General features: G+C 37.1%; 1 protein-coding gene across 7 annotated transcripts in view; it reads right to left on the bottom strand.

Annotated features, from left to right (window-relative positions):
- Positions 1-25,518, bottom strand: part of cacna1ab (calcium channel, voltage-dependent, P/Q type, alpha 1A subunit, b) — a 77,788-nt gene extending 52,270 nt beyond the window's left edge. For 6 of the 7 annotated variants that reach the window (XM_084394985.1, XM_084394991.1, XM_084394987.1 and 3 more), the window contains exons 1-19: positions 25,418-25,518; positions 24,854-24,993; positions 9,662-9,753; positions 9,429-9,581; positions 9,167-9,342; positions 8,973-9,076; positions 8,588-8,703; positions 8,345-8,386; positions 8,148-8,234; positions 7,824-8,030; positions 7,538-7,650; positions 7,236-7,348; positions 6,665-6,796; positions 6,460-6,532; positions 6,167-6,284; positions 4,454-4,521; positions 4,208-4,314; positions 1,646-1,696; positions 1,008-1,140 (exon numbers count right to left, since the gene is read on the bottom strand). In XM_084394985.1, coding sequence (XP_084251111.1) covers positions 1,008-1,140; positions 1,646-1,696; positions 4,208-4,314; positions 4,454-4,521; positions 6,167-6,284; positions 6,460-6,532; positions 6,665-6,796; positions 7,236-7,348; positions 7,538-7,650; positions 7,824-8,030; positions 8,148-8,234; positions 8,345-8,386; positions 8,588-8,703; positions 8,973-9,076; positions 9,167-9,342; positions 9,429-9,581; positions 9,662-9,753; positions 24,854-24,993; positions 25,418-25,510 — 2,118 coding nt within the window. In that variant the 5' untranslated portion in view covers positions 25,511-25,518. The remainder of the gene's footprint in view (positions 1-1,007; positions 1,141-1,645; positions 1,697-4,207; positions 4,315-4,453; positions 4,522-6,166; positions 6,285-6,459; positions 6,533-6,664; positions 6,797-7,235; positions 7,349-7,537; positions 7,651-7,823; positions 8,031-8,147; positions 8,235-8,344; positions 8,387-8,587; positions 8,704-8,972; positions 9,077-9,166; positions 9,343-9,428; positions 9,582-9,661; positions 9,754-24,853; positions 24,994-25,417) is intronic. The other variant, XM_084394989.1, reaches the window with a different exon arrangement.
- Between the last annotated feature and the right edge of the window lie 310 nt (positions 25,519-25,828).

The raw sequence follows: 25,828 nt of genomic DNA, 5'->3' as shown, positions 1-25,828 counted from the left end.
TACAAGTGATTTCAATTCAGTGATTTGATTTTTGGATGCTGTGAACATTTTTAGCTAAAAAGACGGCCTCCAGTTTAGCATTTATTGTTGTTTCTGCAGTTAAAAAGACAAAGTTGAAAATTCTGGCTACTATCGTTATTTTAATAATTTCTTTATTTTTATTTTATTTATTAATCTGTCAGGGTTATCTAATCTAACTATTTGTGGCTTGTGTTTATGTTCCCCTGCACTTTAGACATTTTGCACACATTTGCTCCTCATCTTGTGACTTGATTCTAATTTATTTCGTTTTGTATTTTTTATTTATTATAAAGGTATAGGCCTATTCTGTTCTAATTTAATTTTAGTAAATTAATTGTTTATTTTTTCGGTGCATCGATGTTGTGCTGTAGGCTGGCCTGCTCGCACAGGTAATTTAGCCGATTTAATTTGATTTGCATGTGAAATGCAAATTCTGTCTGCCGTGTGGCCTTTCTGGAGTTATGTTATTTCTTAGTTTTATTGATCCAAAATGTTTTTAAAACATTTTCTTCTATATCTTTGTGTGATTTTCTGTACATCGCGGCTTTGAAACGTTAAAGCCCCGCCCCCATACACATGATTCGACTATTAGTCGACTATAGGCAAGACATGACGATTCTGATTCGACTATGAAAATCCATAGTCGGGGACAGCCCTAGAAATCATTCAATATGCTGACTTGCTGAAAACAGTTGTGCTGCTTTTTTTGTTGTTGTTGTTGTGGAAACCGTAATCCGTACTTTTTTTTCAGGATTCTTTGATGAATAGAAAGTTCAAAAGAACAGTATTTATTTGAAATGGAATTTTGTAACAATGTTAAAGTCTTTACTGTCATTTCAATCAAATGAAAGTATCCTTGCCTAATAAAAATGTAATAATTGAATAATTGAATGAAACTTTTTCTTTCTTTCTTTCTTTCTAAAAACAAAAACGTCATCATCACAACATCATCACTCTTCGTTCGGGATCTATGAATTGTCTCTGACCTTCCAGTGATCTTCTGCATCGAGTTCATTGTAAAGTGCCTCTCTGCTGGTCATCAGGTTCTGTCTGCGAATCTCGCTTGTGCGCTGCTCCCACACTGACTTAGAACCTTTTGAGTTCTTCTGCTGCTCTTTACTACAGAGTGAAGAAATAGAGACAGACAGAAACAGAGAATGATTTTAACCAAGGGAGGAAGAAATGCCTAAGTTTTCCTCCCCTAAAGCACCTATGAGCAATGACCCAGGGTGGAAGGAAATGATAGTGTCCCTTAGTCCCCAGCAAGAGAACATGGATGTGGCTCATGAATTCTGTGAAGGGGAGGGGGAGGGGAAGGGGGGGGGGCATACTGAACAATAGCATTGAGCACTGAGACATGTTCAGACAGACAGACTGAGAGAGGAAGGCAGAGATGGATCGAGACCAAAACAGCGATACAAGCAGCCCTGTGCTTGCAATGCTGCTGTGGAGGAGACAGTGTGTTATCACAGCCAATGATACCTCAGCCTCAGTGCTACAACACAAGACTGCAGCTACAGCAGCAGGTAACATAAAAAAACACCCATACAAAACATGAGGGAGGCAGAAAGCAAAAGAAAAAGGGATACAGAACAAAAAAATGAGTAAGTAAATAAATAAATACCAGTCCAGTAAACTGTCTGTGGCATCGATACGTTCAGATTTTACTGTAACTCTGAGGAGAGGGGGGTGAAACAAGGAACATAAAAACAACGCTGCCACAACTATCACAGAAAACAGCTGACAAAGCGAACAGGCCTCACAGGGTCCCGTTCACTGAAGGTAACTTGTTTGGTTAGTCAAACATGTTTAGGGATGACTTGGCATAAACCAGGAATTTCACGCTTTTTAAAATAAGGAAAATATAAAACTTCTCAAACCTGCTAGCTGGCAGACTAACTATTCCAAATTCCAGGTTTGTGTCAAGCTATCCTTAAACTTATCTGACTAACCACAGTCAAGTTATTAACATATTTATTTATTAAACAAAAATAAATAGACTAAATGTATATTTTCACTATAAATGTGTAACCATGTCCTAATCAGACACAATAAAGTGACAACAGTAAAATCTCATTGGTCTTAAATCTCCATGTAACGGTGTTAAAACATCAAATATGTTCTGCTTGATTGTTTCACGATGTTCAGCATTTTACTTCTGTGGAAAGACAAATTTTATCACAGAAAACTTGTCGCATCATGCCTGGTTAGGTCATAGTGTAAGTGTTAGTTGATTATAACACACACACATACACGCACACACAAAAAAATGAAAACATTATTGACCATTTTTAGTAACTGAATGAAGAATTTAATGAGGAACCAAACACCTTATAGAAAAACCCACGTCACAAACAGATACCACACACACAACGGTAGTTCAACTGCAAATTTAACTCATAATATGTGGTCTGAGGCATGCCTTCAAAAGACTTATATAGTCATATGTATTTTCATGGTATTTTTCTTTATTGGTATTATTTTGGTCTATTTTGGGGGTTTGGCAGCCACTGTTCACTGTCTGCATTACAAACACAAGGAAAAGAGCAGCTGTAAAATATCAATTTTTTGTGTTCTTTGCAATAAAACAAAGTCATAATTATGGATTTGGGACAACATAAAGTTGTAAATGACAAATATTTCCATTTTTGGGTGAACTATCCCTTAACCAGGGATGCAAACACATGTCTGGTCAAAAAAGAGAGAGGTTATCGAAGCTCTCGCCCCGCGGCAAATATCCAGATACTTACATAATTGTGATGAATTTAAGTTATCATTTTGCAGTTTTACAGTTAACACCTTTAAATATTACATAAATGTATTATGTATTTTTATTCAACTTAGTAAGTGTATAAATCAGCAGCAAAAAGTAATTCTTGAGAAAATCTGCACAGTAATTTGATCAAATCTAAACATGTTAATAAAAACAAATTACTATTAGTACTCTTATAAAATTCAATCAGGCAATCATACATTTCACAATTTTATATTTATATATGAATGTCAAGAATTCAGAAGTGTATATATTTCTATAGCCTACACTACACAGAAATAATATACAATTAAATTATGCTTATTTTAAATGTATTGTGAAGGCTAGGTATAAAAATATAGGCTTTTAATAATCTTTTATTGCGCAAAACCTTGAAAATATGAAACGCTTCAAAACAGAGCGCACAAAGCGCGTATGTGCATCGCGGGTGCAGAATGATGTGCTCAAAGCAACATGGAATCACAGTGTGCAGCGCTGCGCATTTAAAAGTTCACATTATAACGTGAATATATCATATTGGAGAGAGTTTTACCGTGCATCCACCACCGGACGAGGCGCGCGCGCTGTTTGAATACTGAATGGAGAATGATTGACAGCCGCAGAGGAGGGAAAACGAGTTTCCGTAAACTTTAATTTAATGATGTAAATAGACTTCTGTCCCTCACATTAAGCTATGGAATGGCTTCAGATGACTTTGTGAAATTATAATCAGACCCTCTCAGACCCAAGTCACCCAAACTGACGTGAAAAAAGCGGGATGCGCCGAAAAGCGCGCTGTTTGCATCCCTGCTTAACAAAACAAAAACATAAATGGTCCTAAGGGGGTTTCATACTATATGATCAAGCAGGTCTGCTGGAAAGTGAATTAGAGTGGATTTACTCAAACAAGATGATAAAGTTAAGCTGATAGGGCTAAACTCAGTTAAGCTAGGCTTTAAGCATTTAAACTAGCTTACGGTACCAGATTAAATTCCTGTGACATAAGACAAGGCCTCTTACAGTAATAAAGTTGAAGTGTACTATATTATGTCAGTTTGTCACATTAATGTGCAAGTGTATTATGACTCATTTGCATATATATGCCTATTCATGGTATTTACGAGTCATTGAGTGTCAGAGGTGTCTTGTAAGAATTTCACCTTTTGATCATGAATATTTATGAAAAACTGGGTATGGCTTCATTGCTATGGTGTGTGTGTATATCTCTGACCAAGCTATTACTTTTGAGCACAACATTGGCAAAATTTGTCCCCTGAATTCTGATTGTTTGATCCACGGCAGTCATTATTTTTGCAATTCACCTTTAAGAAAAGTAGAAGTTAAAAGAAACATACCCATATAGACAGCTAGGCAAATTTGTGTGTGTACTCGTATTTGTAAAGGTGTGGATTTTTAGTGTGTAGAGTAACTCACGCAGAAATAGAGAGGTTGGCAGCAGACAGTGGGCTCACTTCTGCCACTTCTTTTGCTTTCTGGAGAGCAAGCTTTTGTGATGTGGCCTCCTCTTCTTGTTGTTCATCCTATAAAATAAAACATTAAATAAAAAAAGTTCAGTAGTGACAGCCGCTAACCACTGCATAGCATCTAAAAATTAGCTAAATGGTTCTGGAGAGAAATTTACATGAATGGTGAATCTGAGACAGAGAAATTGTGTTTCACCTTAGTTAGTTCCTGAGCATTGGCCAGGTTGTCCACAGCGATAGCCAAGAATACATTCAGTAGTGTGTCTGAGAGGACAGGGTTAAGAAACAACAGACAGTAGTTGTGTTTTACAAAGTTTGTCATAGACACTGTGTCAGATTTCACTTATCACGTGATGAGAGTAAAGAGAGATGACTGACAAGACGATGGTAGATTTGGTGCGTAACAGATCCTGAGCATCATTGACAAATATCTTATCTTGTGACATCCCTAATCCAAAGTTCAGTTACAGATATTCCACTGCAGATGACACACAGCTCTTACTTAGCCCTATCGCCTAACGACTACAGCCCCATTGACTCCCTGTGCCAATGCATTGATGAAGTCAATTGAATGTGCCAAAATTTTCTTCAGCTAGACAAAGACAAAACTGAAGTCACTGCGTTTGGAAACAAAGATGAAGTTCTCAAGGTGAACGCATACCTTGACGCTAGGTGTGATTCTGGAGTCAGACCTTAGTTTCAGTAGTCATGTCAAAGCAATAACTAAATCAGCATACTATCATCTCAAAAATATTGCAAGAATTAGATGCTGGTGACGCTTGCATCACCAGCAGGGTGGATTATTGTAATGGACTCCTCACTGGCCTTCCCAAAAAGACCATAAGACAGTTGCAGCTCATACAGAACGCTGCCGCCAGGATTCTGTGCAGAACCAGAAAATATGAACATATCACACCAGTCCTCAGGACTTTACACTGGCTCCCAGTTAGATTTAGGATTGATTTTAAAGTATTATTACTGGTATATAAATCATTCAATGGCCTAGGACCTCAATATATTGCAGATATGCTCACTGAATATAAACCCATCATTAGGATCACATCAACTAAAAATACCAAGGGTTCACTCTAAGCATGGCGAGTCCGCTTTTAGCTATTATGCTGGAACCAGCTTCCAGAAGAGATCAGATGTGCTCCTACAGTAGTCACCTTCAAATCCAGACTCAAAACACATCTGTTTAGCTGTGCTTTTATTGAATGAGTACTGTACCAATTCCTTTTATAACTGTTTTAATTTCCGCTGCTTTTATTTTGCGTCTATTTTCTGTGCAAAGCTCTTTGAATTGCTATAGTGTGATTATTATAATTCCTTTTTGAATAACTGTTTGAATTTTCCTTGCCTTTATTTTGTGATTATTTTTATTCCTCTCTATGTAAAGCACTCTGAATTGCCATAGTGTATGAAATGTGCTATATAAATAAACTTGCCTTGCCTTACAATAACTGCCAATTCATCAGTTCACATCATGTAGGTAGACTTAAAAAAGTCCTATAAATATTTATTTCAAATAAATACTGTTCCAACACTTTCTACTCACCAAAGATTCCTGAAAAAAATAATTATGGTAAATAATAAAAGCAGTTTTCAACATTGATAATAATAAGAAATGTTTCTTGAGCACCAAATCAGCATGATTTCTGAAGGATCATGTGACACTGAAGACAAGAGTAATGGCAGCGGAAAATTCAGCTGTCATCACAGATATAAATAACATTTTAAAATATATTAAAATAAATAATAATAATAATAATTCACAATATTACTGTTTCTACTGTATTTTTTATCAAATAAATGCGTACATGGTGATGACTTTTTTCAAAAAATAAAAATGTACCAACCCGTTATGTAGTAACGAAAATGCTTGTTTGTATATGATTATGAAGGATACAGTTGCCAAAGAGTGTGAGGACAATGAAGAATACGGAGAAGATCATTCCTTTGTCCACCCCTCCCTGAGACTCAATGCCATCATACATCACCACGTTCCAATCCTCTCCTGTTAGAATCTATATAAACATATATATACTATATAAACAGGTGCTCTTGAAACACACAAACATGGTCAAATTTATCACATAAAATGCAATTAGCTATTTTCTATATCTGTACGTGCCTTAGAATGCTGTATATGTAGGCAGATTGCAAGGTTTTGGAAGCTATTGTCAAGCTAACATAACCTACCTGAAACACTGTCATAATGGCAGCAGGGAAAGTATCAAAGTTTGTGGGAGGAGTGCCTTGCTCAAAGTTAAACCTGGCAAAAAATAGAAAAAAACATCAAATGGACTTTTACAATGATAACATGCTATGCATAATAATTGGTTGTCTGTATATAACTGAGAAACTGATTAAGAGAGTTGGCAACGAAACGTAGATCTATACTGACTGTCCACCGAACAGCTGCATGCCGAGAAGAGCAAAGACCACGATGAAGAGGAAGAGAAGGAAAAGTAAACTGATAATGGACTTCATGGAGTTCATAAGAGACACTACCAGATTACGCAAAGACGCCCAGTATCTGAAAAAGACAGAGAGACAGAGGAAGAAATATAGTAAACACTAAAATTCGAATATCATTTATTCCCCTGACGTTGCTTCAAACTCAAGATTGACAAATGGCTTAAATTCCAGTATTTTCTTCGGACAAATCCATCATATGGCTTTAGAAGATGTGGAATATATTTGATTTGGTGCTTGCAGTTTCCAATGAATTTCATTGTATGGAAAAGAGCATGATCTCTTTTTGTATTCCATGTTAAAAGAAGTTTGGAGACTTGAGGATGAGAAAACAATTTTTGCTTGAACTATTCCTTTAATCTAAACAAACCCCAACTGAAGACATGAAGAGCAGTGTAATCTTGTTCTTGGTTCAAATCTCAAGAGGGGGACAACACAAAAATCAAAAAAATGACGGGTGATGGGTGACTCAGAGATTGAATGAAAGCAACAGAACGCACTTGGTGACTTTGAAGATCCTAAGCAGTCGGAGAGCTCGTAACACGCTGATTCCAAAGGACGTCCCTGGCTTTACCATGGCCCAGAACACCTCAAATATGCTGCCAACGATGACCTGAAACACGTACACAGTCAAATCCCAAAACAAATAAGGAACACTCTAAGGACTGGCCAACAAGGACTTAAGTCTGCATCTAATGTAGGTCAGCGGCTTGTGGAGGTTAAAAACAGAGGCAGAGATAAAAAAAAAGCGAAAGGGAGAGAAAGTGAGACTTTAAATGGGCCAAGAGAGAAGGGCACTCACGATACAGTCGAAACAGTTGAATGAGGAGTGGAAATAAGGACGCGTCCCCAGTCCGTACATCTTAATCAGCATCTCTGACATAAAGAGGCCTAGGAAAATGAACTCAGCATAATCTGGAGAAAAAGAGAAAGAGAGATAAGACAGAAAGTGGGATAAAAGAAAACAGACTGCAAAAGTAGAGGAAACCGAAAACTATCTGAGGAGTGAAATGAACAATGGGACATAATGCTGGCCAAATTCAAAAATAGGTCTGCCACTATAACAAATGTACAAACAAACAACTCACAGAGGAAGTCTGACAGTAGCTCGGGCTGATCGTAGTGTACGACGGCCACGCACAGTGTGTTGAGTCCCACCAGGCTGAGGACGGTCCAGTAGAACGCCTGAGTCTTTACAATCTTTCGAATGAAGAAGCGAAGACGGCGCTCTTTCTTGTTAAACGGAGTTCCGTCACCCTTCCCGCTCTTTATGCTCGCACGAGCAAAAGGCGACCCTGAGAACATACGGACATAACATTGTGACAACATTCAGATCACTTCCTCTGTGTTACAAATTAAAGAAACATTCAATAATCATAGTTGCTTTCCTATATGATCTGAATGATTCTTACCAACTGCATCTCCCATGTGGTCCTCTCCTTCTTCTGGATTTAAAAGGTCAGCTTTGTTTTTCTTTAATGTGGGCCTGCGACGAGATCCTGGGCAAAAACACATTGAGGGAGTGTGAATTATTACTGCATTTTAGACATTATAGCATGTTTAAATTCTGTGACTTTGTTTAGCATGCACAAAACAGGAACATTCATACTGTCACCGGGGCCATTGTCATCCTCAGCGAGTATGACCTCCTCTGAAAAAAAGAGACAGAGAGAGAGTATTGAAAAATGCTTGATGTATACAAAATCTTACGTTTCCAGTATTTTTAGATGCATTTTCTTTATGCAAAAACACAAACAGGTCCAAACCAGTATAAACTAATGGTTACATTCTGCAGATAATTCACGACATTAATTTATATCTATACATTTGTTTATGTGTTTTATGCACAGACCTGCTTTGCAGATCCATTCCAGATATCCATTGAGTTCTCTCTCTATCTGCTGCTGACGTTTGAGCTTGAGGAACTCACTCCTGTTCTCCACACGCTCTCTTTCTTTGGCAAACTCGCTAGGGTGAAACAAGAAAAAATAAAAAGAGACAGACAGAAAGATACCTATATAGTTAGCAACTTATCTATCTTAACAGATAGACATAGATATAAATAGACATATAGATGAATAAAAGAACAATCAATAGACCGATTGATAGATGACACACAAGGCAATAGATAGATAGATAGATAGATAGATAGATAGATAGATAGATAGATAGATAGATAGATAGATAGATAGATAGATAGATAGATAGATAGATAGATAGATAGATAGATAGATTACCCTGAAAGTACACCCAACACCAGATTAAGCATAAAGAAGGATCCTATGATGATGAGGGGAACATAGTACATCCAGTTCCATGAACTCCCTAAGGCATCATTGCTCTGTAATACACAAATATTTATCAAATATTGTCATTTAGATCCAATTTTAAAAAATGGAATCAGTGTTAAATCATTGGCTTTTGCTCTTACGTAATAAAGCATGTCCGTCCAACCCTCCATGGTGATGCACTGGAAAACAGTGAGCACGGCAAAAAGGACATTGTCGAACTGTGTGATGCCATAGTTTGGCCCGATCCAGTATCCCATACACAACGAATAGTCCGGACAGCTTCGAGCACCACAGGGCTGTTCGTCAAAAATCTCAACTGAATAATGTAAATGCACAGGTTTTGGTAAAAGGCATACAATTCAAAGGTCAACTGAGTTTCTTTTGTCTTTGAGAAAAGCTTACATGTGACATTGTCGTAGCATGTTTGGTGGAATTTGCCCATGTAGAACTCCAGGCCAATAATGGCAAACATAAGGATGGCCACAAATAAGAGCACGCCAATTTGCAAAAGTGGAATCATGGCCTTCATGATGGACTTCAGCACCACCTGCAGGCCTGGAGAGTAATGACATTATTGCATGTTGCACAAAGAGCTCTGTCAGACATTGATCAATGCAGACAGAAAGAACACTCACTTGGAATTCCTGACACCAATTTTAGTGGCCGCAACACTCTGACTGCTCGCAATGTCCGCAGGTCTAATTCTGACCCCACGGAGGACAGGATACTGGAAGACAGAAGAAAAAAAAAAACAGAGAGAAAGGAGGCAGAAAAATAAACAGTTAATGCCTGCTCATTAAACCTAACAGCTTTAATCTACTTTCTGCTCTTTCATTCGGATTCAGTCATCGGTTTATCAGGATGTTTTGGTTTGTGACTTCTTCACATCAATTCAAACAAAGTTTTGTCATATTATCTCATTTATGGGGAGAAATTTGGACCTAAACAATAGTATAGTCACATGCAAACACACTAACCTGAGAAGAGGTCAATAGCAGGTAAATAATTGATCACACACTACTCTGTTCTCACATCACACACTGGTCTGATCATCTGATCTTTAAAGGCCCACTGAAGTGCCTTGAAATGCACAGCATTATTCAGTGTGTTGATGTAATTTCTACTGAAACAGGGCGACAGGGCTGGACATAATGAACAGCTCCTCCCCTTTTTTTAAATAGCCAATAGCGTTTAGTTTATATCAGAGCCGTTCAGCTCGGTAAAGCCGCAGTTTCCTCCTAATCTCTAACCGTTTCTCTTCCTAATCTCCTCCATACCTCTTTAAAATATAGCTTTCTGTGCAGAATTCAAATGGGTCTGATACATTTTCTGGTATGCACTGACTCGCGCATATGATCCACTCTTTGCTATAGTGTCTCTGGACCGGAGCAGGCTGTGTGCGCACTGCGGCGATTCGATTAACCCTAATGTGAAACCATACTTAATTTGCCCCAATTGAAAGCATACTTACACTGTCTGAATAGTTCCCTTTCCATATTGTGCACTATGTGCCATTCACCATTTAGAAAATAGTAAATATGTGAACAATTGACTGATTTTCAAAAAATTCGGAATCCATTTTAACATTGTTTTTATTTAAGAATTGTCAATATTATTGAAAATTTTGATGAAAAAGTGTTCTCAGTATTGAGAAATGCATACAAATGGGTTGAAAATTATAGAAAAATGATATCTGCAGTTAAAAGAAAAATGTATAGTTGAGCAATGACACTGAATTCAGGATTTAGCAGGTCTTTCATCCTTTCTTGCTCTTTTTCCAACACATTTTCACTCCCTTCTGCTGTCGCCTGTATATGCAGCGATGCCAATGTTGCTAAGAGCTCATTCATTAGTGGTTATGATCTAGAGCGCCAGCCACTGGCTCAGTCAATAGGCCTTTAACTGCTCTACCATCACATGCAGCAAACACCTACGTAAGCTTAAAGAAAAGAGAGAGAATGGTTGGATGGATGGACTTAAGCGAGACTGGACAGAATGCAGCAAACTTGTCTCCTGACTCATTCTCTAATGTCTTCTGCTTTTTCAGCTCTTTCTGTTAAGCCGTTCCATCGGCAAGAACATTGTGACTAATTCAATCAATGATCTGAATCATATTAGTTATTTTGTGATGTCACATGGTGCAATAATGTTTGAGAATGAGGATGAGATGGCGCCAACACTATATAATAAGCGTATAGGATCTGTCTAGAATATTCACAACCAAACCTAAATTGAAAACCTGATCACAGATCAGCAGGCTGTGCCCTCTTTGAGCAAACCCAACAGAGATATTTGGATGAAACGATTTGGATATATCTGCTGTCTCACGTAACAAATAACACCTATTTATGACCCATCTCGTGTGATTAAATAAGCCTAAGACAGACGCAAATCTACATTCAACACTTAAAGAACGGATCTGAGATCAGGACTAAAGTGCTTCGGCTGCTGATATAAGATCAGTTTACACTTTATTTTTGTGGAACAATGAATACTTAGATGCGGGAAGGAATAAACTGCCTCCCGGTCAGGCGGTGAAGAACACTTTATGTACAGTAAGTGCAGTCAGAATAACAGAGCACCGCTGACAGCGCTCATATCCTACTACACACTAAAAGGCCTGTGGTATTTTTGATGGAAGAGTGGACTGACGTGTATGTGTGTGTTAGTGTGTGCAAGTCTGAGACAGATGGAGAGAGGAAAAGATTGTGTATATGTGCAAAAGTTTGAAAAGAAAGGCTGTAGCCCCTGCTCTCGGGTTAGAGTAGAAGAGCGGGCCTGTCCAAATCTATTTGGCTGATAAGAACTCTCTGTTGTGAGCTGTCAAAGAAAGTGCCTTTCATAGGATGTTATTTTGAACACAACACTAACTGGCCAATACTGAAATAGGGACAATTTAGGATTGACAAATAAAAATGTGTTAAATTTTTTTTTTTTCTGAAGAACATTTGTGAGTATATAGTGGTTGGCCATAGAAAAACATGATTCTAGGGTATTGTGGGTGTGATTGCTAATATGTTCTAAGTGTTTTTTAGCACATTGCTATTTGGTTGGTAGGTGGATGCTTTTTTGTCCAGTCAAAAAAGCCAATGACAACCCATCTCCAATGATATACAAGGCAACTAGCTGTAAATGTCAGTTTAAATATAACTTAAAGTAACTTACTCAGCAAGATTACCTTTAAACTGTAGCTCTGAATAACAAGTTATAGCATCCGTAGTGGCAGCACTAAGAATGCAACAAACTAGCATTCGAGTTCACTTCAGTGTTATTTTAGTATCATTAAGATACTATTATAGTTTTAAGATAAATGTTTATTTTAATATTTTCCATTCTCATTTTAATTTCAGTTAATGTTTTATTGTGACATTTTTATTTGTTTTTAAAATATATACAGTATGCTTATCTAGTTTTTATAAAAAAAATTATTCGTTATTTTAGTACATTAAGTCTACGTTTAAGTAGTACGTTTTATTTTCTATACATTTTATTTTAATTCAGTAAATGTCTATTTTATTTCAAGTATTTTTTTATGATTTCGGTTAACTATAATAACCCTGGTTCACGTATTTGAGCATGTTTTTCGACCGCTAATAAGCTAAACTTTATTTGAACATTCATTCAGAAAGTTACATTTGGTAAAGTTAAACACATAAACTTTAGTTATTTGCTTTCATTCGATTACACTTGTGCTCACCTTACAGAACATGTGACTGTGTCCTTCTTACCCAGAATTATTCTACAATATTTATATATATATTTAACATGTTAAACTGAAAAAAAGTATCGTTAACGTTGATAAGCACTAGTATATATATATATATATATATACAGGTTTTTTTTTATTAAAGTAAAATTCCACTTCTTTACAATCAGTTATGTGCATTTCCCAATATATTTAATATTGAAAATGTGTCTGAAAAAGTATTGTACAATATTAAGAAATGCACATAAAATCTGTAGTCAATAAACAATGAAACAAAACTTGTTTCTTACCCAGAATTATTCTTATATGTTCAAAGTAAAGTAAATTAGTTACGATACTTTGCAGCCTTTAGCTGCTGCCTACAATGCTCTGGATCCTTCAACTTGGAAGCAACTCACTCCCACTAAACGTTTACTCTTTGAATTCTTGCACCCAGGAACAATACAAGACGACACCATTATGACTAAAAGTTTGCTGAGAAGTATTTGCTACTAAAGCAATGTGGTATTTGACTCTGCTCAAGCATATCCATATCAGACTGGTGGGGGTGGCCGTAAAGTGCAAAATGCCCAGTGCATTATGTGTGTTGAGGTTTCCCTACCGATTTGGCAAAAGGGAAGACAACAGCCTGTTATCTCTGTTTTCTCTAGTTTGGTAGCACCGATTTCAACATTTTCTTCGGATTTCTACTGTATAGGCAGCCAAGTTTTATTGAAAGAACACTTCTCACAGTGTTATATGAGGTATTCACTGCCCTCTCTCAGCACCAGTGGGAGGGTCCTGTGAAGGGAATAAAGTGTGATTTGGGACACACTGGTGAGAAAAGATTGAAAGACACACAGTTAGCCCTGAGAATGACAGAGCAACAGAGAGAGAGGTAAAGAGAAAGAGAAAGCCTCCTGGCCCCAGGGAGAGGACGATGACAAGGTGAGATGGAGGAAGGGAGTGAGGGATTCACAGGAGCGTCAAGGCCTTCGTCTGCTGGGGAAAACCTGACAATCAATCAGAGCACACACAGTGAAGAAAGGACTTTCTCTTTTTTACTTTTTCTCCCAACACCAGTTTATCACTATTGCACTGTAGGTGTTGTGTTTGTAACGTAACTTAAAAAAATTAAAGCACCCTTGAAAGACATATCACAACTCACATATGAAAAATTATTGACAGGAAGGATTTTCTGATTTGGAGAAAGGGCGTGGCTATGTCTGGTAGAAGTTAGTGAAATGGCAAATATTGTTTACAGTCTATTTGTGTATGATAATACACATTACGTTAATATGTGTATGCTTTAAGAATGTTTCTAAGAATAGATTCTGTGCTGTCTTGCTCATTTACTTAAAAAAAAAAAATGAAGATGTGGATGACGATCGTGGAAGTCTCTCTCCAACATCACGCCACCAGGTCTCTCCCCATTCACGGCATCACCATAGCAACCGGCGATTCCTCTTTTACGGAGTCTCCACGGTTACCAGCCTTCTCTCATTCATAACCGTTGCCACGGCAACGGGCCCTCTGTCATTGATGGAATCTCGGTATTGCCGCAGCAACCAGGCCAGGAGTGAGAGATAAAGTGTCCCCTTTCGATTGATCTCCCTTCCCTCCCCCTTTTATATGGTAAGAGTTCACTGACTGACCACAGTGTCATACTTATCTGCAGTTTTACCGTTGACTACATAAAGTCCACCTCATTAGCACGTCCTCTACATGTTGCCAGCAACAGAAAACAGCTGGTTCCTGCAACAAAACGGTGCAGGAATCCTCCAGCTTTTCGTTCGTGCTGAATGTAGGTCATCCTGATATGCAGCCGAACTCTACATTATTCAATGCTGTACACTCAGGCCGGGGCATCTGGGAATACAGTGCATTTGTGCGGTATGTGAGGGTGTTTGTTTGGGGAGTGCGACAAGGATCTGGTATCACAATCTATTTTCTTGCACCAAAGTTTGTAAAATAGGCCTCTTGTTAGTGGTGGAATAGGTTTCTTCTTTGTTAACTTCTCATATCGGGCGTCTGTGTGAGAGTGTGATCTGATCAGCATGGCGACAGACTGCTGGAAGAGTCCATTTTCACCACTGGGAAGATGATATAACTTAATTCCTTAAAAATTATCAACCATTCCTAAATGGTATTCTCCTCCTCCTTGACTTAGCTTTCTTTCTTATAGTCTCTTAGTCATTGATAATGCTGATATCCCTGTTATTATTGCTCACACTTAAGGTTATGGATTTAGATTAGCCCTTAACTCTCAGCATTTACACCTGGGTGCGTAACTTGACCTGCACTATTTGTGCTACAGACATGAATGATAGCCACAATCATGTTGCTTACTGAGGTAAACCATTTTGTTACCAGTGTCAGAAATTAACCAAGCTTTTGGGTAAAGTTATAAAAATGCCCCAGAAGTGTAAAATGTGGGGCAAAATTGTTGCCCCTTATGTGCATTAGTCAACTTTTTTTTATTTAGGAAACTTTTTTTTTTAGGAAATTAAAACTTTTATTGCGCAAGGATGCATTCAACTTATCAAAAGTGATAGTAAATGTGTATGGATTGAAATGTAATCTATTATAATTATTTCTCTTTAAAATAAATTCTGCTCCTTTAAACTTTCTATTTAAAGAATCCTGAAAGATGGTTTCCACTATGGGTGTCAAGATTCCTCGATTAAATTCAAGTACTGTTGCAACTGTTATCATTTATATATGGAGTTTGGAGTTTGAGATGCATGCATATATATATATATATATATATATGAAGAGTTCAGATGCAAAAGCCTCTAAGTGCCATCTGAAATTTTCTTCTAGAATGATCATTTTTATCAAGCTCGTATATTTAAGTTCAGTAATTTCACTTAAATGACAATTAATAGGTAATTTTCATTGTCATTTAAGTGAAATTACCAAACTTAAACATACGAGCTTGATAAAAATGATCATTCTAGAAGAAAATTTCAGATGGCACTTAGAGGCTTTTGCATCTGAACTCTTCATATATATATATATATATATATATATGCATCTCAAATTCCATCTCTGCATATGCTGTGAGTTTGGTTTGCTTATGACTTTCATCTGGGAATGCAATGTGCACTATTTCATCAGATTTGCAAGGTAAATCATTTATAAACCTACGCCAGCACAGGAGAATATCGTGTTTCTAAAAATGCAAACGGTTCATCGCGATTTCAAAATAAAAGTTTAAACCCTCGCTCTGAGTTTGCATGTTTTGCTGTCTACATGTTCTTGTTCAAGAAATTACAGTGGCTGTAGCATTTCTATCATAAAGAAATGGCCAAATATTAAAGATTAAGTGAACATTTGAATTAAATGTATATATATATATATATATATATATATATATATATATATATATATATATATATATATAAGTCATTTTAAAGGCTTAGGTCTTTGCTTAGGTCCATTTTTATTACCACAAAAAAAGTTATCTGATTAATCGGCAGAATAATCGACGATTACTTGATTACCAAAATAAACGTTAGTGACAGCGCTAGTTTCCACAAAAATTTAAGCAGCAGCAACACAACTGTTTTCAACATTGATAATAATAATAAATGTTACTTGAGCAACCAATCAGCATAGTATGATGATTTCTGAAGGATCGTGTGTCACTGAAGACTGGAGTAATGATGCTGCTTCCATCCATTTATTCCATCACAGGAAAAAATTATATTTTTAAATATATTAAAACAGAAAACAGATCATTTAAATTGTAATAATAGTTCCATATTACTGTTTTTACTGTATTTTTGTATTAAATAATGCAGCCTTGGTGACAATAAGAGACTTCGTTCAAAAACATAAATAAAATAATACAGACCCCAAACTTTGTGTATTTTATATTACTTGCACAAATATTATAATATTTTAAGCATAATATTCTATATTTAGAAACTATATATAAAAATGATTTTGATGGACTGATTCAATTGAAGTACTTGAGATTAATGGGAAAACGTTATGCGTTAATACATAGTTAGAGAGTAAATATCTGAATCTTAGGGGCAAATTAATGATTTAATTTTTGTTAAATTCTGGCACTGGTTGTTACTTTAGGCATTCATACAGTACATTGTAAAACCTTATTTTCCAAAGTTTCCAAGATTACTGGAGGTTTACAAGAAAATACTTTCAATTACAATACAATTTCAGTGTTACTTGCCATTTCTTTGTAATTATTTATGAACTTCACTAGCAATTTCTGAGAGAAAATCCTACATCAAAATTTTTAAGTGTACCCTCAGATTTTCTCCTGGCAGACAATATATCCTTAAATATCCATTAGACCTATACTGAAGGGGCGACCAAGTAAAATCTAAGGACTAGAATATATATACATATAATTTTGCTCCTTCTGATCTCAACACAGCTGATGGTCACTCCCTCCCCCTCCTCCCATCCTCTCCGCTCATTGTTACCAAGCACCCGCGTTTTCTCTGCATTCTCACATTCCCCCTACCTCTCCCTTACCGCCCTCCTTTTTCCACGAATGCTTTTTTCCCTATTAGTCCCCCTCTTGCACTGTTACATTTGTGATGAAAGAAAAATGAGGGTGAGAGAAACATGGAAAACCTCTTTCACCCTTTACAACTACATAACACACTTATGCAGTCTCTCTCTATTACACACACTCTCTCTCCGTCTATTACTTAGAGCCTTACTTTCTCTCTCTGGCTTTCTGTTGTTGTCCTTCCCACCTGTCCTTATGTGGCAACCAGCATGTGTGTGGCCGTCTCAAGGACAAGAGAAAGAGCAACTTCACCAGCACACACACGCAGAAGGTATATGTTAATGTGTGCAACATGACGTGTGTGTGGTGAGAGAGAGAAAGAGAGATAGAGGGAGGTTTTCTACCTGTGTGGATATTGTACCACTGCCATCATTTCCATTATCATTATTGCTCTGCAGTCATTTAGAGAAAGACATCCTTCCCTTCACCTCCATATAGGGCTAAACCACACACTCACCCTGAAACACACTTATTCTAACATCAACACACACTCACGCACAAACACACTCCACTCAAAGTGCATCTATTCCTGAAACACGCTTTTAACCTGGTGTCCGGTCAGTGCAACGGTACCGTTACCACAGACATAACTTCCTGGACATGTTCTCAAACAAGCGCACAAGTTCACACTGTCTTTTTGAGAAAAAAAAAAAAAGTATATTAGAGAGAAGACAGGAAATGATGCAGAGAAGCGGAAGAATCAGGGTTAGGGTAAGAGGCAAGCCAGATTCAAAATCATGTAAATAAAACAGATTATTGTTTGTTGCATGTATTACGAGAAAATACTACTTTCTATATATATAATATATATATATATATGTTTAAACATATTTTACTTCCACAAACTGGCATCCCCCCCTTCAATATTATGGAGGCAAACGTTTTATCTTTGAAATAACATGCACAATTAAGCATAATGCTTAATGTAACACACTTTGATGGGTTTTTGAGTGAGTACACTCACAAAATGGTGACAGTGTGGACTGGATCAAATAGAAACTGGACTAATTGCACACAAACTGCAAATAAATGTAGTCTTTTTTTAACAAATGTTGTCTTTTTTTATCAAATGTGCCAGAATGCCGTTCCATGTTGTTCAATCCAATTTAACCGCTCATCTTGGTCCATATTAATGTTTAAATGTTCCTCTCCTCCATAATTTTTAAATAAGCGAATGTATGTGAGTGTAGACACAGGGAGACGGCAAACCAAAGAGTGTGAGAGAGAACGATAAAGTGAGAAAAGCAGAGAGAGTGGTGTCTTCTCTGGCCTTCCACGGTTCTCTCTTATTACATAACATTGCTATGGAAACAGCTGCACATGGCAGTGCTAAGGTGTGTCCAGAAACTGAGAAATCTTCTACAGGCTAAACCATGGTGTTATTCTCTTGGTCTCGCTCACTCTCTTGCTCTTTTCCTTTCTGTCTCTCTTCGCTGTGTGTGCCAGTAGTGAAGTCACAGATTGGCACAGAGCAGGCAGCCAATAGCCAGCGCAGTCACGACTCAGGAATCTGCCAAGTAAGAGCTGTACATTGGCAACACGAGCACAAGCAATGGCAGTGGTAATGCAGAATGTGATAGGGAACTAATAACGGTACTGGTTCAAAATGGAAGTACTACTTCGTACGGTATGGCCACAAAATCATATCTCTGCATTTTTTGGTTGAATGGCGACATATCTCGGTATTTTATACGTTTTCTACATGGATAAAAATGATTGTATTTATTTAAAAATATGTATATTTCACATCCTGCCCAATGTTGTCCAACAAACAATGTTCATATTGAAGGCTATGAAAACAGATATAGTGAATGTAACCATGCAGGCTATGCCATTTAGACTACTATGTGCAAAAAAGACTAGAAAAATAAAAACAAAAGCACAGACATATTATATTAGCCTTGATTAACTCATTGCAATAGTCACTTTACAGTTACTGCTATCATAAAAACTCACTTGTAGGTTTAAAATTTCAAATATAGCACATTTATTGTCCAACAATATATACATTTTAGTCAGAATTATTATACTGTTTGGTGCTCGTTCACCGAAGTCTGTCCGTTTAGCGGAGATTCACTTGCATAAGGCTTGTCCTCTCCTGACAACAAAATGGAATATATTTGCATGACTTTCTAACATTTACAGAGTGAGAATATACCTGTGAAACTTGTGGAAAACACCACAACTCAAACGCATTAAACAGCGCATGTCTCTGTCAGAGCATCTAAAGGGGCAAGCCGCTTTAAACTATCCGTGTTAACTATATCTTATGAGTTATTATGAAGCCCTTGATATAAAGCATGGCTCATGTTTAGGACAAAGTGAATTATGCACCTTCCCCGCAGCAGCACACTCTGCATCCTATTTTTCAGATGCGCTTGTATCAAACTACAGTACAGTATATCGATATAAACGGTATTGCCTCATTCCATATTGTTTGTAAGAAATATATCATACAAACTCGAAATACCCCCAGCCCTACTAAATGGAGGAGAATTAATTAAGAAGTACAATAAAAAACAATTATAGTTCACTTAATTTTTTTTCATTATATATGCATATAATATATTTATATTGTAAATTACATATGCATCAATTTTATATTCAAGTCTTTTCATTATGTACAAACACGCATTTACTGACTTTTAAAAAGATCCTGATGTTGAAAAAAGCAAGTTCATGTCGTTATTTGTCAACTACTCAAATGCAGATTCAACATGAGCTCTTTCAGACTGTCCGCTGTGACCAGTGACCGCTCTGAGACCAGCAGCGAACTCTGCTCAGAGGTCATGAGAGTCTGTCACTCCGCTGTCAAGCTTCATTGACGTCTTGATGTAAAATCCACGAGGTGAAACTAAAATGTAGAACTAGAGTTTTCGAGCTGATGGAGAGGCACTCGAGGGAGTACTGCAACCACAGCCGTTGTCAGAAGTAACATCCTTTTTCAACTGACACTAAAGAGCATTTCAGACGCTAAAAACGGACGACCAAGGCTAAACGTTTAAACGTGAGAGGAAACAATGAAATGTAATGACATCAGTGTCCAATATTCTGTTGATAATTTCAGACTAATTCTAACTGAAGTTCTATATTTTTACTCAAAGACAAAGCCATTCTGATTTCTGCGCCAGTCGAAAGGCTGAAACAACCTAAAACCAATGTAGGTCTCATTACATCATAGTCATAGTTCAATCATGACAACTCACGGAATAGTTTTAACATGTTATTGAATATGGAGAGTTAATGTATTTGCTCTTCGTAGGACTAGATTTGCTAAGCTACTGCTACTGATGCAGTAGAGTAGAAATGTGACAGTGATAACATTCTCCCACCGGTTAATCGACATGTGACAACACCGGTAATGTTGGTTGGGCGATGTAAATATTTTTTTTTGCATCGTTTATAAAAAGCTGGTGCGGCAGTGTGCACTTCACTTTCACTTTTAAATTAGCGTCAATTCATCCTTCACAGGGAATTTGATTGACATGCGATCTGAGTCTGACCAATCAAAATCCACCATTTTTGTCCGACAAAGCAGTCAGGAGAGTTAGTAGATTAACGTTGGTGGATTTGAACTTGGCTTTAACTGAGGCAATCCGTCACGACACATTAAAGAGCCACAAAACGGTAGGCCTATTTATTGTTTAATTTTCTTTGACTGACCAAATTTGAAAGTTGAGACTTTGTTTCATATTAAATATTACCTGCTCGGTCCTGTCTGTCAGCGATTTGTCAGTGTCCTCTATTTTTCACTGCTTGAGAACATGGGTTGAATCCGAAATCGCCCCCCTAAACCCTCATTCACTAAGTTAGGCTTATTCCCTACGTTAGTCCACTTATACTGTTCACTTGAAGGAGTGAATGAAAACGAGTGAGCGAATTCGGACAGCCGTTGAGCGTACATAAGCTGTACACTCGTGTTATGGTTTTTTCAAGCCCGAAAGAGAACTTGATACTGACGTGCATCTTTTCTGTGGTTCGTGTGTGTGTGTGTAATAGGCAGGACTTACAGCGCGGCCTCTTTAGTCTTGTCGCGCTTGAATGGTTTAAAAGCATTCACATTAATAAGAGCGTGATCATACAACGCTAGGTGACAGAAAAAAACGTATACTGCGTAATTGCGTTAAATATTTTTAACGCTTTCAACTTTGTTTTCTTGGTGCCGTGGTGGGCAAGTGATGAAACACCGGTAACACAGACTATCGTAGCAAGCCTACTGTAGAGAAAGTATGGAATAGATACATAGACACGCTGCTGTGATCATGTAAGATATGCTGCTGCTGCTGCATAAATAGACAAAATAGACATAAATCCCGTAGCAGATCTAGACAGGTGGAGCTGGGGGAGGTGGAGGGTTTCAGAAGAAGGACTAGCTTAGAGCAAACAATGATCCAGACAATTAAAATGTTGAGCGAGCAATCTTACTGACTGAATCTTGTGAATCTTGAAGCTTCTGACCAATCAGCTTTCATGAATTAACTATTCATTATTTTGTCCTTTTAAGAGCATTATGACTGACATGTCCTTACATTTTTAGAAATAGTTAATCATATTTAAAGTTGTGTTTTGCATGGCTGCAGAATGAGGGAAAAAAATGGGTCTGTGAAACAACTTTAAGACCAAGAAAAAGCTTCTGCCAGCTGGTAATGTTGGCAGTGGACTGAACAACTGTGCAAGCAGTGAGCAGTAATCCTGCTATGGCTAGCGCCCATTACCTGACTGTCATCAAATCAGGACTACTGAGTAAACATCCCATCACAATATTTATATTAAAATCAAAGTGGAAATTTTTTCAGACCGTTCCTTTGCTGCTGGGTCATGGTCTAAATGTAAATGGTCTAAATCTAAAGGTCTGTGCTGGTAAAACATAAATAATGTTAATAAAAAAAATATATATATATATATATTTTAATATATATATTTATTATATAAAATATTTTAAAGATTGTATTTTAATAAAATAAAATAAAAATATAATTAATAAAATATTTAATAAAATAAAATCATAAAATAAAATAAATAAAATAAAATAACTATCACTTTCTTCCAAAAGTGACACAACATGACAGTATGCATGCCTGTTTGTTACAGTAAGTAAAGGTATGTATGAGTCTGTCTGTAAATAGAAATCAAAGCTACAGGAAGCAGCATGGAAGAGAATGCATTGTATCATCGAAGTGTAGCTCTTTCTCTCTCTCTCTCTCTCACACACACACACACACACACACACACACACACACACACACACACACACACACACACACACACACAGACACACACTGCTGTGAATGTCAGCTGATGCTTACAAATGTATCCAATATGCACACACAGCAGTCGACGGTGAGTAAAAATGTGTGTATTGAGGATGTAGTTAATGATTAGCCATGTTCAGTTATACAGCTGCTTGTGTGTGTGAAGATCTGGCTGTGTCTAAAAGCGGGGCTAGTTGATTGATCATCTGCAGTAGTGAAAAGCAGGTTACTGCAGCAGCTAACAAAAACACACACACCCGCTCGCCCTGCTCCATTACGTTTCCGTCGTTCTCATTCTCTTCCCTTCCCCCTCCACCTCTATCCTCCATGTTCTAGTTTTTTTCTCTCCTTCTTCCCATCATTTCTACTTTCACTAGTTTCTGTTGAAAAGACAAGCACTGCTCGTCAATATGTTTTGGACGCCGGTATGTTGGTGATCTTACCAATCTTTTTAAAGGGACGGTTCACTCAAAAGTAATTCCATTATCATATACTCACCTTCATGTCGTTCTCAACCTGCATGACTTCTTGCACTTAAAATATATTTACACTACCCTTCAAAAGTTTGAGGTCGGTAAGATTTTTTAAATGTTTTTTGAAGGAAGTCTCTTATGTTCAAAAAGACTATGTATTTGATCAAAAACAGTAAAAACAGTAATATTGTAAAATATTATTATAATTTAAAATAAATGTTTTGTATTTTAATATATACTTATAATTTAAATATAATTTAATCCTGAGATGCAAAGTTAAATTTTCTGCATCATAACTCCAGTCTTCAGTGTCACAAGATCCTTCAGAAATCATTCTAATATGCTGATTTGCTGCTCAAGAAAGATTTACTATTATGATCAATGTTGAAAACAGTTGTTCTGCATAATATTTTTGTGGAAACCGTGATACATTTTTTAGAATTCTTTGATGAATAAAATGTTTAAAAAACCAGCATTTATTTGAAACAGATTTTTTTTTACATTATAAATGCATTTACTGTTACCTATTTGATGTGTCCTTGCTGAGTAATGTGTCCTTGCTGAAAAAAATATATTTCTATATTTACTGGAATGTCCATGAGCTGTTTTATACAAAGTCAGTGGTAATGGGGACAAATTTGTTACCATTCACTTATGGAAAAGAGCAGACTTTTGTGTTCCATGTATGAAATTAGGCAATACAGGTAAGGAACGACAAGTAAATTAGGACAGAGATTCCATTTTTGGGTGAACTAGTCCTTTCACTTAACCACCAAGCCTCCCTTTGTCAATCATAATGATGATGCTAGTTGACCAGCATTTTGCCAACCAAACCAGCACTAACCAGCATAAATGAGCTTTTCAGGATTTTCACTCCATCTTGGATTCTTCAGCCTCTCATCTCCTCCTCCTCCAGTCCATATATCTTTCCACATCAACCAACTCTCTCTCTCTCTCTCTCTCTCTCTCTCTCTCTCTCTCTCTCTCTCTCTCTCTCTCTCTCTCTCTCTCTCTCTCTCTCTCTCTCTCTCTCTCTCTCCTCTAATTTTCCAATATTTCAAAGCCCAGGGGAATGGAGTAATGGAGTCACATGACCCTGCCCTTCTTTAGAACTGCAATACTACAACACACCCGTCTGTCTCTCTCTCTCTGCTTCCCTGTGAGGTGACATTTCAGACGTGCCCTGATGGTTGCTCCCTAAGGTGCTGCTGTGATCTGCCCTGTGTTTGAGAATCCGTGTGTGTGTGTGCGTGTGTGTGTGTGTGTGTGTGCTCATTAAGGCATGAGGGAGCCAGCATCCAACCAGACCTCTGCTGTGTGTGTAGTGTTGTTTCACACAGAGAGTTCCAGAGGGGGCGTGTTTTTCTCTAGGCTAATTTAGGCCATGCGAAAAGTATATCTTTTAGCATACATTTTACGAATAATGTGCAGTCAACCAGTCATAAGGCAATCTACAGACAAATCATCTATTTTATTTCCAAGTTAAGAGCTTAAAAAGGCCATGAAATGCTTAATAAAACAGACAAAAAGTCTGCTTTGTCATTTCTAACTGCATGTAAAAGTAAAAATAATGAATAGTGTAGTCTGTATCATGAACAAATGACTCTTTTAATTAATCTGTCAAAAAGAGCCACTCCAATTTTAATGTTCAGTCATTCACTAAACATACAAATTATTACACAAAAATATTTGACATCAGAACTCCACCATCGACCAACAGAATCAAGTATTCCAGAGAGTCATCTGACAATTGTTTATATTGACTCATAAATCGAGCAGCTCAAATTATATTTAATTTGGTCTCTGCAGTTTGTATACAAGAGCAATGACATCAGACACCATGCAGTGAGTGTGTTTGTTTAACTCACCCCGTGAGCACCACTACAAAGTCCATCACGTTCCAGCCATTTCTCAGGTAGGAGCCCTTGTGGAAGGCAAATCCCAGCGCAAGAATCTTAATGCCCGATTCAAAACAGAAAATAGCAATGAAATAGGGCTCTGTGTCATCCTGCGAGAGAAAGAAAACACACAGTACCTGTATTTATTAACAAGTTACTCTCAAATTGTCCTGTGCATGCTTGAACAGAAAAGAGCAGATGAAATGTTTATATGGCAGTGTTAAACTATTCTTTTACTATGTGTGTGTGTGCACACCTGATATTCACTACATTATGGGGACCAAATGGATAGTAATACCACTAAATTTGGACCTTATGGGGACTTTTTTGGAAACAGGTTACCAATACTAAATTAAGTGTTTTTGTAAAGTGTATACTCTGAAGTGCATTTGTAAAAATAGTATAAAAATAAAGTAAATAAAGTTGTAAATATTGTAAAAATGCAATAGAAGTCTATGCAATGTCCCCATTTAGATAGCTAAGCATTTAAGTAAATGTGTGTGTATGTGTGTGTGTGTGTGTGTTGCACTTTACCAGTCGTTCTGACAGTGGAGTTTTGTCTCCATCTGGTAAGTGTTGTTCAAGAGCCAGTACGATGCAGTTGGCAATGATGGTGGTTAAAATCATCCACTCAAACGGAGTAAGAGGCAAAGTTAAGGCTCATATCAAACATATTTATATTTCAAAAGTTTTTTTACCATAATATTAAAATCACCTTGCCATCATAAAAATGTATGAACTTTGCAATGTTACAAAAATAACCAAATATAATGTCAAAATATAAATTTTATTATACTATAATATTACTAGAAATTGTATTAAGGAATTAATATTACAACAACAACAAATCATGCACATAATGTTGTCCGCTTGCAGAGTTTGGATAAACCATGTGCGTTCAAGTGTAAGTGATACGGAGCAGTAGGCCTGGGCTCACACATATAC

The sequence above is a fragment of the Rutilus rutilus genome, assembly GCF_951802725.1.
Source record: "Rutilus rutilus genome assembly, chromosome: 22".
Classification (NCBI taxonomy): domain Eukaryota; kingdom Metazoa; phylum Chordata; class Actinopteri; order Cypriniformes; family Leuciscidae; genus Rutilus; species Rutilus rutilus.
The sequence above is the reverse complement of the archived record's forward strand: the minus strand, read 5'-3'. Positions and strand labels throughout refer to the sequence as shown.